Source organism: Apis laboriosa, unplaced genomic scaffold (assembly GCF_014066325.1).
Source record: "Apis laboriosa isolate Shangri-la unplaced genomic scaffold, ASM1406632v1 scaffold5_cov152, whole genome shotgun sequence".
NCBI classification, from domain to species: Eukaryota; Metazoa; Arthropoda; class Insecta; order Hymenoptera; family Apidae; genus Apis; species Apis laboriosa.
The window spans coordinates 2,065,912-2,085,002 of NW_025223857.1; the positions used below are offsets into that span (position 1 = coordinate 2,065,912).

General features: G+C 24.8%; 4 protein-coding genes across 6 annotated transcripts; 2 read left to right on the forward strand and 2 right to left on the reverse strand.

The window, feature by feature from the left end:
- Window positions 1–27: 27 nt before the first annotated feature.
- LOC122718290 (putative leucine-rich repeat-containing protein DDB_G0290503) lies at window positions 28–2,728 on the forward strand. The gene is made up of 6 exons (XM_043943190.1): window positions 28–160; window positions 221–460; window positions 1,489–1,589; window positions 1,695–1,908; window positions 1,982–2,209; window positions 2,315–2,728. Exons 2-6 carry the CDS (start codon window positions 374–376, stop codon window positions 2,699–2,701), a joined length of 1,017 nt encoding a protein of 338 aa, XP_043799125.1. The 5' UTR covers window positions 28–160; window positions 221–373; the 3' UTR covers window positions 2,702–2,728.
- A 79-nt stretch (window positions 2,729–2,807) lies between these two features.
- LOC122718103 (COA8 family protein CG14806, mitochondrial) lies at window positions 2,808–3,753 on the reverse strand. The gene is made up of 3 exons (XM_043942800.1): window positions 3,470–3,753; window positions 3,200–3,397; window positions 2,808–3,121 (listed from the first exon to the last, which is right to left on the reverse strand). Exons 1-3 carry the CDS (start codon window positions 3,533–3,535, stop codon window positions 2,921–2,923), a joined length of 465 nt encoding a protein of 154 aa, XP_043798735.1. The 5' UTR covers window positions 3,536–3,753; the 3' UTR covers window positions 2,808–2,920.
- A 51-nt stretch (window positions 3,754–3,804) lies between these two features.
- On the reverse strand, window positions 3,805–9,682 carry LOC122718289 (transmembrane GTPase Marf). 2 transcript variants are annotated; one of them, XM_043943188.1, is made up of 13 exons: window positions 9,535–9,608; window positions 8,986–9,064; window positions 8,105–8,418; window positions 7,891–8,017; window positions 7,415–7,808; window positions 7,227–7,334; window positions 6,350–6,503; window positions 6,132–6,270; window positions 5,703–6,016; window positions 5,334–5,629; window positions 5,085–5,255; window positions 4,810–5,006; window positions 3,805–4,658 (listed from the first exon to the last, which is right to left on the reverse strand). In XM_043943188.1, the coding sequence occupies exons 3-13, from the start codon at window positions 8,280–8,282 to the stop codon at window positions 4,454–4,456; spliced, it is 2,283 nt and encodes a 760-aa protein (XP_043799123.1). In that variant the 5' UTR covers window positions 8,283–8,418; window positions 8,986–9,064; window positions 9,535–9,608; the 3' UTR covers window positions 3,805–4,453. The 2 variants fall into 2 exon arrangements, with proteins under 2 accessions (XP_043799123.1, XP_043799122.1); XM_043943187.1 differs by lacking the exon at window positions 8,986–9,064 and having other exon boundaries at window positions 9,535–9,682.
- Window positions 9,683–9,928: 246 nt separating this feature from the next.
- LOC122718223 (28S rRNA (cytosine-C(5))-methyltransferase-like) lies at window positions 9,929–13,740 on the forward strand. 2 transcript variants are annotated; one of them, XM_043943083.1, is made up of 7 exons: window positions 9,929–10,145; window positions 10,236–10,330; window positions 10,532–10,799; window positions 12,096–12,352; window positions 12,440–12,555; window positions 12,627–12,799; window positions 12,887–13,740. In XM_043943083.1, the coding sequence occupies exons 3-7, from the start codon at window positions 10,619–10,621 to the stop codon at window positions 13,723–13,725; spliced, it is 1,566 nt and encodes a 521-aa protein (XP_043799018.1). In that variant the 5' UTR covers window positions 9,929–10,145; window positions 10,236–10,330; window positions 10,532–10,618; the 3' UTR covers window positions 13,726–13,740. The 2 variants fall into 2 exon arrangements, with proteins under 2 accessions (XP_043799018.1, XP_043799017.1); XM_043943082.1 differs by having other exon boundaries at window positions 9,930–10,330.
- Window positions 13,741–19,091: the final 5,351 nt, after the last annotated feature.

A 19,091-nucleotide genomic window follows, 5' to 3' on the forward strand; every position in this document is an offset into this window, starting at 1 on the left:
TACAAAAGATAATAATTTTATAACTTTAAACACAGATATACAAACTGAAATAATAGAACAGGAGGAAATAAATGAGAATTTTATAAAAGAGTTAGGAGAAATTAATAATATTGTAGATGTTTGTGCAAAAGACAAAAAAATTTTTGAGAAAATTCAAAAGGTTTTATTTATAATAATTATTTTTTGTTTGTATTTAAATTTATATAAACGTAATTTGTAGGATCTCTTAAGTGAAAAAAAACAGACTGAAGAACTTGAAAAAAAATTAAAATCTCTAACTTGCAATATAAATTGTTTAAAAGAGGATAGTGAACAAAGAGCAGCTTGCTTAAAAGATGCATTACAAACAGCTGAAGAACAACGAAAAATTGCAATGGATTTAGTGAAGCAATCAAAAATTCAAATAGATACAGATAAAGAAGATAAAACTGAATTATTAAATGAAATCACAAAATTACAAGTATGTACTATAGATCGTACTTATATATTTAAAATATAGATATAAATATATTTATATTAAAATATAAATATAAAATATGAGACACATGTATTAAAAATTAAAAAATTTGTTCTTAATATATTTTGATTATAAATATATATATATATAATTATTATGTATTTTTTTTTTAAATTTTTATTTTTATATATAAATAAAAATTCACATACTTTTTATTCAGATTTTTCAAATATCAAAATTTTTTGATAGCAAAAAAAAAAATTTGATAAAAAAAAAAATAAATTTTTGATAACATTATTTTTCAATATAATGCTTTAAAATTTCTTTCTATTTTTTTTTTTAATTTTTTCATTGTATTGACAATATTTTAATTAAAATTTTACCACTATGCCTCGAATCATATATTAGTATATATATTTTACGAAATCATCGTCGTTGAGATATATTATACAATAAAATATTTATATTTTTTACATTAAAGATGAAAATATAGTTTTGAAAGAGAAATGATCAAAATATATTTTGATATCTTATATCTTTTGTCAAAAATAAATATAAATAAAGAGAATAAATAATGAAAGAACAGAAATTGTAAAAATATTAAAATCAATATCATTTTTAGAGTGCTGCAAATAAAACACTTAAAAAAAAGACAAAAAAATATATATAATAATAAAAGAAGGATAAAAATGAAAAATAAGATAATTAACATCGTTTCTTCAAAAACAAGATAAGATAAAGTGTCAAATAATATATTTTTAAAAATATTTAAAAAATGACAAAAAGATGGCGTTGATTGTCAATTTTATCCTTTTGTTTTTTTTTATTTTATTTTTATCTTTTTCTCATTCTTTACCCTCTTCTATATTTTATACTTTTAAAAAAAAATTATTTTTTAAACTATAGCTTTAATATTTAATTAATTTGTCTTTTAAAATAACAATATATAAAATATTAGAAAATATATAATATATATTTATATATATGAAATAAAGTTATTTATTAATTATAAAATAATTATTTTTTTACAGCAACAGATTGTTGAAATTACACATAAAAATAATGATTTATTGCAAGAACGGGATATTTTAATGAACAAATTGAAATCTTTCTCAGAAGATGAATCTAAAAAGTAATTTTACAATATTTAATATAATTTTAAATATAAATTCTTATTTCTTTAAAATATAATCTAAGAATCACTTTAGATACTAAATGCATGCTTCAATCATACAAGGTGTGAGGAGGTTGAAAAAGAAGTGAACAAGATGAAATATGCGGTTAAAGAAAAGGAAAATGCTTTAAATAAAGAGAGAGCAGAATTCATAAATATGATTTTAGAACTCACAAATATAATAAATATACAGAAAAGAAGAATATGTAAAGTAACTGGTATATGTAATGAACAACAAAATAACATACATGAGAAAGATAAAAAATTATCTCAAAAAGTAAAATATAAAGAAAAAATCAAATATAAAAAATTAAATTATGATTTTATACTGATTTAATTTATATTAATAGGATATTGAGTTATCAGAGATAAAAACAGTATTGCACTCAAATAATTCTACTTTTAAAGAAATGGAAGACAAAATAAAACATTTGCAACATTGTTTATGTGAAGAAAGACAAACTTGTGATTGTTTAAAACAGGAATTAGAAACTAGCAAAGAAAATCATTTGTCTGAATTGAGAATAAAAGAAAAAATGATAGATGATCAAAATAAAACAATATCAAAACAGAAAAAGGTAATATATTTATGACAAAGATTAATTTAATAAATTTAATTATATAGTTTAGTTAAAATAGTTAAAATACTAATATTATATTAAAAAAATATTTATTGCATTTAGTTATTGCATGATAGTGAAGAGATAGTTCAACAAGTTGCTTCTGAATTTAATGAACTTAAAGATGAATTACATAAAGAAAAACAAAAGAATGAATCTTTGCAAATAACATTAGATCAGAATGATAGTAAATTAAGCATTTTATCACAATGTGAACAATGTAAAAAACTTACAGCAGAAATAAATTATTTGAAAAATGAAAAACAGAAAGCAATTGCTATTGCAAAATGTGCATATCAAAAGTTACATCAAAATGTAAAAGAATATCAAAAAAAGCTTATTTGTGAAAGAAAACAGCACAGATATATGCAATTGATTATTGAAAGAAAACAACATGAAATAGGATGTTTAAGAAATCAAATGTGTCACAATAATATGAAAATTATTTAAAAATAAATAGTTAATGTAGTATACACACAATTAAATTTAGTTGTAATTATGTTGAAAGTTTTTAAAATATTCAATATAATTATATATAAATAAATACTTGATAGTATTTATGTATTTCATAATATATATATTCTATTTTTGACAACTTACATATAAAGGATAAATATGGATTTACATTGTAAATATGTACAATATACGATGTTGAATCAACATTGTTAATTATCTAAATTTTAATTTAGATATTCTTACTCTAATCTCAAGGAACAATAATTTGATATTTCTCTTATACCAAGCAATGTTATAATTTAAATGCATACGCCAATTTTTATCTAAAAATTCTTTATAAAATATTGACATATCATCTGCCGTAATCGATGTTTTTCCTTGAGCTTTAAGAGTTTCTTGAAATTGTCTGCGTTCCTATGACATGATTAATAAATAAAATTTGAAATATTTTCAATTAACATTTCATATTAATTATATAAAATAATGTTATACTTCAATGAAATTGTTATTGTGTTCCCGCCAAAAATTTTGATTCCAAATTTGCGTATCTTCCCTGGCTTCTCTAAATTTCTTTTCTAATTTACTTTCATTTTCAGATTTTGCAAAAATAATAGGTCTTAAATTTGAAACTGGATCGGGCGGTCCAATTAAGTCAATTTGTGCAGGACTTTTTAGGTTAGAAGATACCTTCTAAATAAAATAAAAATAACGAATGAGAATAAGATATATAATAATTTAAATGTCACATTGAATAAAACTTACAACGCTAAACAATCGCAATATATTATTACTATATTTTAGTTTGATATAATTATATATTCGAATCATTTTAGAAGTTCATATATGTTTTACGAGGTTATATTTATGTCGATCATGCGTTTCGTTTTCTCTCAATGATCTTACTCTTACAAAATCTTACCTTAAAATCATATTAATATAATGCGTGAAAAAATCGAGAAATACAAATATAATCCTTATTCAACAATCTTTTATTTATATATAACATAAGCTCTTTATAAATATAATCTAATAAATCTAATAATTCCATTATTTCATTTCTATATAAATAAGATTCAATTATTTCTGTAATAGATTTGAATATAAATCATTTATATTTTAATGATGTTTTTAAAATACTGGCTTTTTGTTCGTAAAAAATAATTTTTTTTAACATGATTAATTTGACAATAAATCATTCAGAAAAAAAAATTCAGAAATTCATCAAAGATCTATTGAATGTTAAGAATATATTTTTGTGCTCGTCTTGTTAGAATGAAATCATTTTTTTCTATTTTAAATTATAAAAAATTCGATAAAAATTTAAGATGATAAATTTAGAAAAAATGAAAAGATTGCCTGTATTTAAGACTAGAGTTTTTTTTGTAAAAACATTCCTTTTGTATACATAAATACTAAGCAGAACTGAAAAAAAGGCTAATGAATGGTCACCATCACATAATGTTACATAATCTTATTTAAAAGTGTAACACTATCAGTATTCCTACTTTTACAGTTATAATAAATCTACTCAGAAATAACCAATCAGATCTGCAAATGTCTCTTTTCCAGCTCTGCATAGAAATTGTTTCAAAAAACACATCCAAGTATGCATGTTTCTTAAAATATTGACAACACCATAAATCGTATTAATAATCACAGCATACGTAAGTATATTTTCTGAAACAATGATGTTCTTAATATCGATATTTAATTATTTGTATTATTTTTAAAAATGTAATTCAATGTTTAATTTAAAGATTTCAAATATGCTGCGTCGAACAAATCGAGTTCATTTGTTAAATAATTAGCCTTATTTCGTAAAACTTTAGCACTACTAGTTGCTTCTTCCAATATTCGTATTGTACTTGCAATATTTTTTAATTCAGTATCCATTTCAGATGTTGCTTCGTCTACTAAATGACACAAACGTGCAAAAGTGCTTGACAATTCTCTGAAATTACATATATATATATATATATATATATAAATAATATTATGTAAAATTATATAAAATTAAAATACATTATATAAAATTGACTTTTTAAAAACAAAGAAAGAAAAAAAGTCATATGTATGTAACTTAAAATAAAATTAAAACTCACTGTTGTACTTGATGACTGCAATTTGCAGACGTGAGATCTACTATTAGTTTCAATTTTTTTGTAGCATGTGATACATATTGACGTTTAAATTCACGTTCTTTTGCTTTATTAGTCCATGTTAATCGTTCGTAAAGATATAAAGCACCATATATAGCACCGGTTACAGCAACAAGTCTCCAACCAATTGTTTTCAACATCTTAAAAAAAATAATTTGAGAAAAATAAAATTATTCTGTTTCATAATATAATTATTTAAACTTGCGTAATATACTTACAAATCCAGCGACTATAAGTCCTCCCATAGTACCCTGAGATGTTATAGATGCTATTGCAATTTTAGTAGCTAATGACCAATCATCTGATCTTGATTGATGATAGTTTGAAGTATTTGTCATAAATTTTATAGAATCAATACTTTCTGCAGGAGACATAATTGCAGGTGGCATCTTGAAATAAAATATATTAATTGAATAATTATTTTATTATTATAAAAATATTTTGTATTATTATATAAATAATCTTACTTCTTGTGAATAATTAGCAATTGGTAACTTTTTTCCTTGTCTTCCCGCAAATCTATTAATTATGGCTGTAATTCCCCAAGAGAATCGAAACTCTAAATCTTCGTGGAAATCTGCGCATAAATTGTCACAATTTAATCTGTACAAAATTTCAAATGGCTCTCGTCTTGGTAAAATGTTTAATGACATTTGTCTTTTATTATCTGGCAATAAACTTGCCATTCGTTCTGTCATTTCTCTTTGAGAAGTTTCAATATTCAATGCCAATGCAGTGCTGAGTCTTGCTCTTAAATTGGAACCTATAGATTTATAAAATTAAATTTTTCATTGAATAAAAATATAATGAATAAATAAATTTAAAAATAATAGTACCTAAACCATTTTCTACATGTGTATGAAGTTCTCGTTTATATACATTTAAGACTACTGGATCAGTATGAAATGGAACACTGAATTCATCAACAAGTACTGCTAATCTACGAATTTCTTCACTAAGAGCTTTAGATACTCTTTGCTCGACATCTTCTACTATATGATGAATTTTGTCCTTCATTTCTTGAGTCAGTAACATTAACTGTTGTTCCGTATAATTTAATTTATCATGAACATTTTTTTTAATATGTAATTGTTCATTTTTCATTTTTTGTGCTCTTTCTAATATTTCATCGAGAGTTTGTCGTATTTCTCTAAAATACACAAATATAATAAATCTCTAAAAAGAATTATTTTATATATTTTATTTTATTTTATATATTAAAAAGCAATATTTAAACATCATTAAATAAATATTAAACTATTTACGTAGCGATATGTTTTCCACGTTGAGAATGCTGTTCAAATTTCGTTTTTACAGCAGACTTTGAAATACATTCTTCAAATTTTCGTTCGAAATCTTGAAATTCAAAATAACGATTTTGAAATCCTTCTGCTAGTGCACCATCTACAAAATGATTTGTATTGTATATTAAAAATAAACAGTTCAAATTACAATTATTTATAAATAAAGAATTGAATCTTACTATGAGCAGGTTGGCCACGTTGTTCTTGCATACGAGCTTGAAGAGTTTCTTTTGCCGATATAAAAAAAACTCTTTCTTCGGCATCTTTAGGAGTATAAACTTTTAATTCTTTCGACAAGAAATCGACGGCCCGTTCTTGATGTTGTGCCCTTACCTACACAAAAGTAAATTGTAAATAAACACAAGTTACATAATAAATTGTAAAATATTATAATTGTAAAAAGCAAGAAGCGTGTATTGAAATTTCTATTAAAAATATTATAAGCATAGAATTTGCATCATTAAAGAAAAAATTATATTAAAAAAATCAATTAATTTAATTTTAATAAATATTTTTCATGCTATAAAATTAATGCATATCATTTACATTACATAGTGCATCATTAATTTTATTTATACATTGAAATAATCTTGCATTAAACAAATATAAATTTTATAGATAATAAGATTTAAAAAATAGAATAACTTACTTCTTTTTGCTCTTTGACCAGCTAAGAGATAAAGCGGATATTATGTAAATTATTGAAATAAAGCTGCCACTGCATAATGCTATTTATTATTAATAAATTTCTGCTTCATATATACATACATCATATATATATATATATATATATATTTTTAAATATACTAATATTAAATAAATTACATAATCACAGACAATTAGAGACAATAATTTTAATATGTAGTACCAGCTTTAATAAAAAAAATTCAGAATTTCTCTATTAATTATTAAATTATATTATATATATTAATATAATTATACGAATTTATTTTGATAACAAATATTTAAATATATCTTTTTGATTATTTATATTTTATCTTATTATTAAAATTATATTTATATAATATTATCTATATAACAATCAAAAACATGTACCTGTTCAAAAAATTCTGGTTCTGAAGCAGATGCATCCCATCTATTATTTAAGATGAAAATATTTGGTTTAGATAATTTTGTAGACACTTTATGGAAGAAGTTTTTTTCCTATAATTATAAATATCATTATAAATACATTCAATTTAAAAATATAAAATATCATAAGAATGATTATTTCAATTACTTACAGTCACCATTAAAGTAGATTCTGCATTAGCCACTAAGACAAAAACATCTGCATCCAAACAATGTTTATCAATCCATTCATCCAGATTTGGTGTTACATCTACTCCAGGGCTATCAACAAATACTACATCATCTCTTAATAATAAACATTTTTCTTTTGGCCAAAATATTCTTACTAAATGACTTTCACATAACTTTTCTTTACAGAGAGCATGGCCTAATTGACCAACTGATTGAACAGGTTGTTTTTCAGTAGATCCTTCTGTGATTAAATAAGATTCAGCATTATCTGAACCTTCAACTTGTAAGAAACAATTTGTAGTATGTCCTATGCCACTTGGTAAGATTTTATCACGTAACATTGCATTAATAACTGTACTTTTTCCATTACTAGTTCTGTAATATTTATAAAAATATATTAATATATTTAAAGTACATATTTTAACTATCTTTCATATTGTTTAATATAATCATATACCTTCCAAAAAATGCAACTTTCATGTGATCCCTCTTAAGTACATCTCTAATTGCATGAACCTTAGCAACATAGCTTTCAATTCTTTGTGCTTCTTCTACAGTAACAATATTACGTTCAGTTTGCAATGCTAATAAATAAAAATAATTTTAATAAAAAAGTTTAATATTATATATAACTTAATTTTTATATTATAAATTTAAAGTTAATTACTTACATTTCATAAATTCTATAGTGTCTTGCACATAATCTTCTATTTCCATAAATATGTCATTGATCTTTTTCTTGGCTTTAACAAAAATCTGAAGAGGAGAATTATCAATTCGTATATCTGTTGATCTTAAGTGGCTGTCTCCTCCAATCATGGAAATTGTACGATTGATGTAGGCAGCCATAATTCTTTATTTAACTTATTTTATATATATTTTATATATATATATATATATATATATAGTATTTGGCAAAATAAGAAAAAGTACAGTGCAATATTTTAGGCAGGACGATGATGTAGTGCACAGCATGCAGGATCAACTGAAATCATAAAAAAAGCAATAATTATAAATATCTTCTAAGAAAAATTTCTATTTAACACAAGATTATAAATATACATTTTATATATAATTATATAAAATTAAATTAAATAAAGAAATTTAACGAACAAATGAACATATATATATATATATATATATACATATATACATATAGAAACATATATTATTAACATATACATTAAACATCATTATGTTTTATTTAGCTATTAAAATTAAATATAAAATAAAATAAAATAATAATTTATGTTGCACAAAAAATTTTTTAAACAAATTTAATATATAAAAATAATACAATACAATACAATACATCAAAACACATCAAAATACTACATATTTTGATATTAAAATTTATAAGCTTCTAATAATAGAAGAGTTCATATCTTAAATTCTAAAATTATGCATAAAATACACATACACACACATATATATATATATATCTATATTTTATGCATATCTATCTTTGCATGATTAACTATATGATCTATATGAACTCTATTATATATAAGCACTATAAAATATATTAATATAATATATAAGGTAATAAAACCTTTTTATCTTTAGTCATTGAAATATCCTTTGCAATATAAATGAGATATAAGTTTCAAGTCTCCTTTAGTCCAAATGTTCTAAAACAATTTATTATCATATAATAAGTGTTTTATATTAAATTTATTAATATACAAAATTTATATATTTTATAAAATATTCAAAGCAATAAAACTAATTGATTTTTCTAATTGATATATTTCAATATTTAAATAATTATACACATAAAATGATTTGTTTTCGTATTGAATGAGCTATTTAAAGTGTTACTTATCAATTGTGGTATTTATAAATTATTCCTATTTTATATAGATGTTCCATACAAAAAGAATTGCAACAGATCTTTTTACTTCATATTTCATTTATGAAATAACAACACACATTGTTATATATATTAATGAAACAATAAATGTTAAATATTTGTTATTCAAATATTTGTATTTAAGAAAAATAAAGTTTTTTAATATAAAAATAAAAATATAATTTTGATTATTCGCCGGAATCTAACCTAGAATAAAGTTTCATTTAGTCTAATAAATGATTATCTTACCGTTGGTAATTACAATCTTTCTAATATCATATTTTTAGTTGAATATAAATTTGATGGTATATAAAACAACAAATAACATTTCGAGATTATAAGTATCTAACGAATTAATGAATAGATCGCAATACATTACATTAAAATAGATTCACATATGAACTGATTAGAAGAGAACGAACACGTGACATTCAATAAATGAAGGCTTATTTTTAATTGTCATTAATTTCTTCATAACCTTTTATTTATTTTGTAGAAAATTTTTTTATAATATTAGATATTTCGAACTTATTTTCATTGAAAAATTGTATATATTTTTTTATAAATTTTATTAAAATTATTAAATTGATTTTGAATAAAGCGCCATACGAGATATTAATATTGAATTTATTTGTGATAAAATTGTTACAAATAGTTTAAAAAAATATATATTCATAAGATTAATTATTTATTCAGTTAAATTTTCTTTTAAACTATATTTTTTGATAAAAATAATTTTCTCTTTTTATGTGTACAACATATCCACTGATTTGTGCGCATTTTCTAATAGCATGGCGGACACGTTTTATTTTATATATACAAAGAACGTTTCTATAAAGAAGCCAATAATTAATTGAATAGTAAGCGATTGATATTACGTTTGATATTACATAGTACGCTACGATTTTAATGCGATAACATGCCTAAAGAATTTGTACATTCCATCAAAGTTCCAAGACTGTATAAGTCTGCTGCTAAAGTCATTCAGGAAGTTCGTGAAAAAGGTGGCAGTCTCAAATCATTGATTTATAATCAAAGACATCCTGTAAGTTTATCTTTATTAATAAAAAACAGAAAATTAAACCAAAATAAATTTATATCATATACATATATGTATATTAAAAATTTTTTAAATGATTATTCTTTGTAATCGTATCATGATCAGATGATTTTCGAAAAAATGCATATCAAGATTTATTTATATCGTTATTAAATAATTTTTCTTAATTTTTTTTCAACAATTTAGAATAAATCCGCAATATATTCCTTGTGTGTCAAAACATTGCAAAAAGAAGGACAAATAGATAATCTAATAAATAAAACTAATTTATTAATGAATGAGCCTCGTTTCGATGCATGGTTAGCAAAAATCTTGATAACAGAATTACTTTGGGGCAAAAATGCCTTGAAAACTGACTGTAAACCTATTAAAACTATTCTTGCTTATGAACAAAAATTACGGGAAGAATTAAACAATATTGGTGTTGATGCATTTCCAACATCTCCTGAAACAGGTAAAATATATTATATTACTTATCAATGAATGCATATTATGTTTACAGAAATGGGCCATTCATGTACAAGGAAATTAATAGCCACATCTGATCTTAAATTTAAGATATATTAAATCACTTTTCTTCTAAAGGAATTTTGCATCTGGATTAATGGTTTTAATCATCCGTAACAACCGAATACTTAGTAGCCGACATCCCAGAATAAAAAAATTTTTCTCTTATATGCATAAAAATCAACAAAAAATAAATCAAAAAGAAAATTCTTTTGATCAAAATAAAGATCAAATACCAGCTATGAGTTTCATAGATGTTTTGGGAAAATTATTCTTATATAGTATTGCCATGTTTACTCTTCCATTTGTTGCATTTTTTGGTGTACAACATGTTATGAAAGCTGAATTTCATGTAGATAGATTTATAACAAATTGCATTTCTGTGTTTGCTGCAGTGCTTACAGTAAATTTAATAATAGCTTGTTATATTTATCAGGCACTTCATGAACCTGATAATGGTTCCGAGGTTAAATCAATTGCAGAATCATCTAAAGATAATTTAAATGAAAAAATTGATTAGATATTAAATGAAATTTTAAATGTATAAAAAATAATGATTGTATTTATCTTACACAAAAAAGGCATACAATCTTAATCCATATTTATAAATTATTCATAAATTACTTGTTATTGTATAAAAAATAATTCAGAAAATAATTGAATGATTTCAGAAGAAAAACATAATATAATTAATTTTTTTATAGATGAACATATAAGAAAATCATATATTAATCGCATATATCTTTTAAATAAAATCATTTTTATATTGAAAAAAATAACAAGGATTGATTAATAAATTTAATAATTTCATTTAAAAAATTATGTGATTTTCATATAATTTTTATATATCTATCTATAAAAAAATTAATAAATATCATATTTATATCTTTTTTGAAATCATTCTATTTTTTTTTGAATTTTTTTTTTCTGTACAAGTAATTTACGAGTTATTTGTAATTGTAGATTAAAATTGTATAGGATACCTTTTATTTCATATATAATATATTAATAACATATTAATATTTGATATTTGTAATAATTACATATAGTAAATGTAATTTATATTCTTATATTTTTTTATTATTATTGTACAAATATAATTATGCCAGTATTGAATATAGTTCAATTCAATATGTATTTAACAATAAATAATTTAGTCATAAAGCACGAGTTTTCTTTTATATCCATTATAAAGTTAAATACCTTTATATAATTGTTAAAAAAAAAATCTCATTTTTTTCAGTAAAAAATGCAAGGTACGTTCGTATCAACACATTGTTAGTGACACTAAAAAAAGGAATATCTTATTTTCAAGAAGAAGGATGGTCTTTAATGCCAAAATGTTCGAATTATATTCAGCATTTAAATGTTGTAAAAAATTTAAAAAAACCGAATTTTATTCAAGATTTTCATATATCGGAAATACTTGTTTTTCCACCTGATACAATTTTCTTTGATCATCCTGGCTATCAAAATGGAGAAATTATTTTACAAGATAAGGTAATTTTTATCAAAAAAAAAAAAAAAGTAATTAATAATAATTTTATCAATTTTGGTCTTCTGTTTTTTTTTTTTATATTCTTTTAGGCTAGCTGTCTTCCTTCATATTTACTAAATCCAGAACCAGGATCTATAGTACTTGATATGTGTGCAGCTCCTGGAATGAAAACATCTCATTTAGCTGCCTTATTGACAAACACAGGGTAAGTCTATGTTGATTTTTATTTGTAAATTAATTTAATTTTAAATTTGATAATAATAATTATATTTATAGAAAAATCTATGCAGTGGAAAAAGATGAACACAGATATAAAACATTATGTGAACAAATTAAACTAACAAACGCTTCTTGTGTTGAAACTATTAATAAAGATTCATTAACTTTAGAGACAAATGAATACTCTAAAGTGGAATATATTTTAGTTGATCCATCGTGCTCAGGTTCAGGTACATAAAATATATATAATAGCACAATTATATAACAAATATAAAAAATGAAAATTTATCATAAAATTTTTAATTAAATTTTTTTAGGTATGTTGGATAGACAAATTGTGTATGGTAAAGAAAAAAGAGATCCACAACGTCTTAAACAATTACAAGCATTTCAAGTTTTTCTTTTGCGACATGCTTTATTAAATTTCCCAAATGTAAAGAGGGTTGTTTATAGCACTTGTTCTACTCATTCCGAAGAAAATGAAGAAGTAATAGATGAAATTCTTGAAAATGTACAAAATGCGTACGAACTTGTTCCAGTTAAAAAATTATTGAATGAAGAATGGTTGAATTTTAGTTCGAAGAAATATAAATGTTCAGATAAATGTCTTTATGCCATTTCCGACGTAGATATGTGCAATGATTTTTTCGTTGCTGTATTTGAACGAAACTTTAATATATCTTTACCTAAATATAAACCTAAAGAGGACAATGCATCAAATAACAAAGTAGAAGAAGTTGAAATCTTCAATGATGAAAAAACTACAACACGAAAGCGCAAGAAACGTGGAAAAAGAAAAACGAATCAAGAAAATTCTAAGGACGAAAAAATAGATGACAGCATCAAAGAAGTAAATAATGATAATGATTCTTCTCAAAGTGATGGCGATGAATTTTCTCAAAATATTGACATTGATTCCCCTCAAAATAAGTTTTCTCAAAGCGATAATGAACTTTTTAAAAATGATACTAGTGAATTTTTTCAAAATAACAAAGTAGAAGATAATAGTGATGAACTTTCTGATAATAATGATAGTGAACCTGTAATTAAAAAAAAGAAAATGAAAATTGGCCCGAAAATAAAATCTCATAAAATACGGCGATTATCTATTCATAAAAAACTAAAATTATTAAAAAAAAAAAGGAAAACTCTTTAAAAATATAACTAATATTTCATTATTATTGTTATGTAAAATATTTAGAAATATTTTATATTTCAATTGAAAAAATAATGATGACATATATTGATGAATTAAAAAAAGAAATATATATATATAATAATAATAATATGATGTTCTCTTTTATTTCGCTTATTTATCCGCGTAATACCTACTACTCAGTTATTTTTATCGTTATTTCGGATAAGATCAACGTCTTTTTATTGTGGTAATGTCGTGCAACTTTTGACCAAAGCACGAAATCCCAAACACGCATCACGTAAAAGAGGGTTGTGTCCTTCAGACTAAACACGTTATAATAATTTTTATATATTTTTTGGGAAAATATTTAAAAAAAACAATAAATAGATAAAATAATTAATTTAAACAAAAATATAAAATTATATCTATTAGCTGTATCTATTAGTATTATTTGTTTCTTTTTTTTTCATTTCGTTTCAATTTCTTATCGAAAAATGAATAAAAAAAGAGCAGTACGTTAAAAAATTACTTAATAAATTATTACGTTTTCGTGCTTGCACTTAATTTAATATTGTTTTTTTATGGCCCAAGAACACGAAAATAATCCGTTCCAAATATGAAATTCGTTCAAAAAATTTCAACCTCGAGAATACCGTTAAAACGTTCCTGATAATTCTTATGATGTACACGATGTTTCCTCGATGAATAGTGAAAAATACGCCTTTGCCACGTACTACCTTATCTTGCTATTCTCGGAATCAAATGCATTCCATGTGTACCCTTCTATGCCTTGTCGCGTTGACTTACAAGGTCTTTGAATACCTTCCGATAAGAATCTTTTGATAAACTGACCTCTCGTGAATCGTGGTTAATATTCAATGATAATGCGATAATACTAATTACATATACACGGTATAACTCTATATAACTCTATCATTAATTATATTTATGATATATATAGTAATCTAGCACCTTCATAATTATTTTCGAAATGAAAAAGAAAAGAATATCACTTTATGTATCAGTATATCTTGAATTGGCAATGATTTATTGTTTATGAAATTTAAGAATTCATGGATTATATAGTAAAGAAAAGAGGAAGAGAACGAGTTAGATAACGTAACACGACGAGCGTATATACGTCATAGAACTGAAAAGTACAGCGCGATGACAGTAGGATAAATGGAGGTTATTCAACCATAAGGCCGTAAAGTGTTATAGCGCAAATTTCAAAAGCAATATTACTAGTAATAATCATTTCAATATGTTACGTTAATAAATCGTTGTTTATAATATCTTAATATTTTAATATGAATATCAATAATAATAAAATAATAATAAAATACAATTTATCATAGAGATAATTGAAATATATATTATTGAATGCAAAGAATAGTAAATATTATTTCTTTTTTTATAAAAATAAAAAACTTTGAAGCAATTATTGTTCTTATTGTACTCTTATCCAACATATTTCTTATCTCTATTGTGAATACATTTTATAACAACTTTGAAGCTGTAAACGTAAAAAAAAAAAAAAAAAAGGAAGTGATTAGGAACTAGCTTTTTGGCCAATGACTCTTCCAGTTTTATTGTAAAGTCGATATCTTGGAGGCATAGATTTGATTGTTACTTCCACTCGCCTCCCCGGAAAAGTCTTAGATATCGCGTGAAATCATCGAAACGTATTTCTTTTACGTGGACTAAAAAACTTTTTTTCTAATGGCTTACCCCTTAACTCGGATATCGGTACTTCCGTGACACGAAACGCTTTGACCTGCTTGACCCCTATGGACTTTGCTGTACTCTAACGTATATTTCAACCGTAACAGCATTCCATTGCAAAATTATTTTCATTTGATTCTTATTGCACAACGTTTGATCCGTTTATATAACAATCGGTGATAAATCTGATTAAAAAAGAAAATGCAAAAATTAAAATATCGTCAATCATTTTAACTTTATTTTATATTATTTTTGATATCATTAATAATTATTTTATATGTAAGTAATAAATAAACTTTCCAAAAAAATAAAGAAAATTTCTAACGAATCTAAGAAGGAGAATAGAAATTCGATATTCGTTCGAATTCTGCTGATTCACGCTTACGTGATATACGAGCCGTTCGGTCGCTCGATTGCTTAAGTGGTTGAGGGACGAATCTGGTCAGCCGTCTTCCGCGGTTGAACACGCAAGCCACACCAAAGTATCGACTACTACTCGCCACGCCAAGAAACACGTTACAAGAAAGATGACCACTGTATAATGAATCGACTTCAATAAATCATTAAACAAATATAAAAATAAATTATGACTTAAAATATCGTGTATACCGTCATATATATAACAAATTACGATGATACATTTTTTTTTTTTAAATTTCATAAAATAAATATTTCAGTTGCAAATTTTTACGTGAAGAAAAAAATCGATCAAATAATATTCAACGCTAATATTATCGTATCGTGCATTTTGCAATTCTTAAGCTTCATGCAGCTAATCATCCTAGTCCGGTAAGTCCGGTGTTTCTTGCTCCACGAAATGTAAACTGTCGAGGGATTGATTAAAGAAAGATATCGAACATGGAAGAAAAATAGAACTCGTTTTTAATTTCTGTTCCTTAAAACTTCAATTGTACATCAGTAAAACGTTAAACGTTTCCTTATTTTTGATTCACACTTTTCTGTTTTAATCGAATATTTCGCATCGAATGTTCCCTATCAGAGGAATTTAATTATCAAAGTTCCATTTGGTTGAACACTCGTTCGTTTAAAGAAAAACCCGATCCAATTTACATAATTTGAACATTTCCAGTTGAGATTGTTCAACATTTATTAAATGTCTAAATTATCGCATATCAAACTGACATATGCAAATGTATGACGCTTCTGCGCGAAATTTTTAAATACACGTTCCTTCTTAGAAATTGCAATCTTCTGCACGCAAAACCCTTATTATATAGATTCTTTCTCTCATGATTTTCCAAACTCTGTCGCAATATTCATTTTCATAAAAACCAAGTTGATCATAAATTTCTCTCTTCCTTATCCTATTTGTTTGATATACAATTTAAATTCTGAATTATATATATATATACATGTATAAAATTCTGTTAAATTTTGATCACAATGCTGTTGATTTTTCCAATATATTTGGATTTCATTTTCATTTGGACAACATTTTTATTATACAGATTCTTTCTCTCATGATTTCATTTTCATAAAAATCAAGTTTATCATAAATTCCTCTCTTCCTTATCCTATTTGTTTGATATACAATTTAAATTCTGAATTATATATATATACATGTATAAAATTCTGTTAAATTTTGATCACAATGCTTGATTGTTGATTTTTCCAATATATTTGGATTTCATTTTCATTCGGACGACATTTATCTCGGATAATAACGTTCGATCCTCAAATTTCGCTTCATCCACCATTCTTTATCCACTTGGGTTTATTTCCATCGATCGGAAGAGGTGATTCGAACGGAAGACAAGGGTTAGTTCGAGGCTTAGCCTCCTTGGCCACGAGTGCAACAAGTTCGGTGTTCGTTTAGCCGGCGTCGGTTCATTGACACGGGGCGTCGATGCCGGCAGGAGAACGACGACGTGGACGACGACTGCGGCGCCGGGGGTAGCGTGGTTCGTGGCTGTCCCTCGGAACGACACACACTCGACGTCGGGACGCCATCGTCGAAGGACGCATGAATATGTATACCATCGCGGCTGTCCACTCTTATCTCGAATGAGACCCGTCGATGGACGATCAATCGACCCTCCAATACGTTCCTCCTCTTCCTCTTCTTTTCTTCTCTTCTTCTTCCCCCTCCCCCTTTTCTCACATCTTTCTTCCTCGTCTGATCGCGAACTCCTCGTGATCTAATAATCTTCTGAAATCGAACGAGTGGAATAGTGATCTTTTTCTTTTTCTTTTCTTTTTCTTTTTTTTTTTTTTTCTTTTGCCTTTCACGCTCTCTTTTGCCCCTTCACGTGATCGCGTTCGAAGTGAGAGAAATGTTGAACTTGGTGTTGAACTTCTGGAAGAAATGAACGGAAGAGGAGGTCGTCGTTGTAGGAAGGGAAATCCCCTGTGAAAAGTTTTCGAGTGAATCTGGATTAAGTAGATACATTAAAAATCAGTGTATTTATAATAAAGATAAAGGAGACTTAACGTTTTGAAATTGAATTCAACGAGTGATCGAGTATTCGTTGTTCGATCTCGGCGGAGTTGTTGTGCAAAGTTCGTGACCTTAACTCCCCGAGGGAGGGGTTACGCAACGTAATTGCGTGGCATTAATCTTAAAACGGTGGGGTTGTTGTTTCGGTGAAACTGAATCATTACACGAAATATTTCTTTTCTTCTTTACAAGTGTGCGTATTTGAAATTTAAACCGCGTGTTTTAATTAAAGTCTTCTCCCTTTGATGAAGGGGGGGCGATCGATTGATCCGCAGTGAACTGTAGCTACAAAATAAAAGTGCATCGTAAGCAGGAGAGATCGATCGGGAATCCCCAGCAAATCACGCGACACGTGGACTTTCTGCACATATATATATACATAGACTCTTTCTTGGCTGCTGGATGCGGATGGAAAAATAAGGGGAAAGAAGAAGCAGGAGAAGCGAGGAATCCTCGAGGAGAACGACCCATCCATCCAATTTTGAGAGAGAAACTTCTTAATGGCTCGTTGTACGCATAAATAACAGTTTCTACCTAAAATTACAATTTGCCTATCAATATATTAAATCAAAATTTAAATTATAAAATACAGATTAATAATATTACCATTCACAAGATATAATTTATATAATTTAAATTATAAAATATAGATTGATAATATTACCATTTACAAGATTTATGTGATTAAACAACTTCCATTAATTTGATATAGATTAATGATATTACCATTCACAAGATTTATGGTTAATCATATGTGATTAAACAATTTCCATTAATTTGATATAGATTAATAATATTACCATTCACAAGATATAATTTATATAATTTAAATTATAAAATATAGATTGATAATATTCACAAGATTTATGGTTAATCATATGTGATTAAACAACTTTCATTAATTTGATATAGATTAATAATATTACCATTACCATACATGATATAATTTATATAATTTAAATTATAAAATATAGATTAATAATATTACCATTCACAAGATATAATTTATATAATTTAAATTATAAAATATAGATTGATAATATTCACAAGATTTATGGTTAATCATATGTGATTAAACAACTTCCATTAATTTGATATAGATTAATAATATTACCATTCACAAGATTTATGGTTAATTATATGTGATTAAACAACTTCCATTAATTTGAAAGCACATGATTCTAAAAAAAAAAAAAAGAAA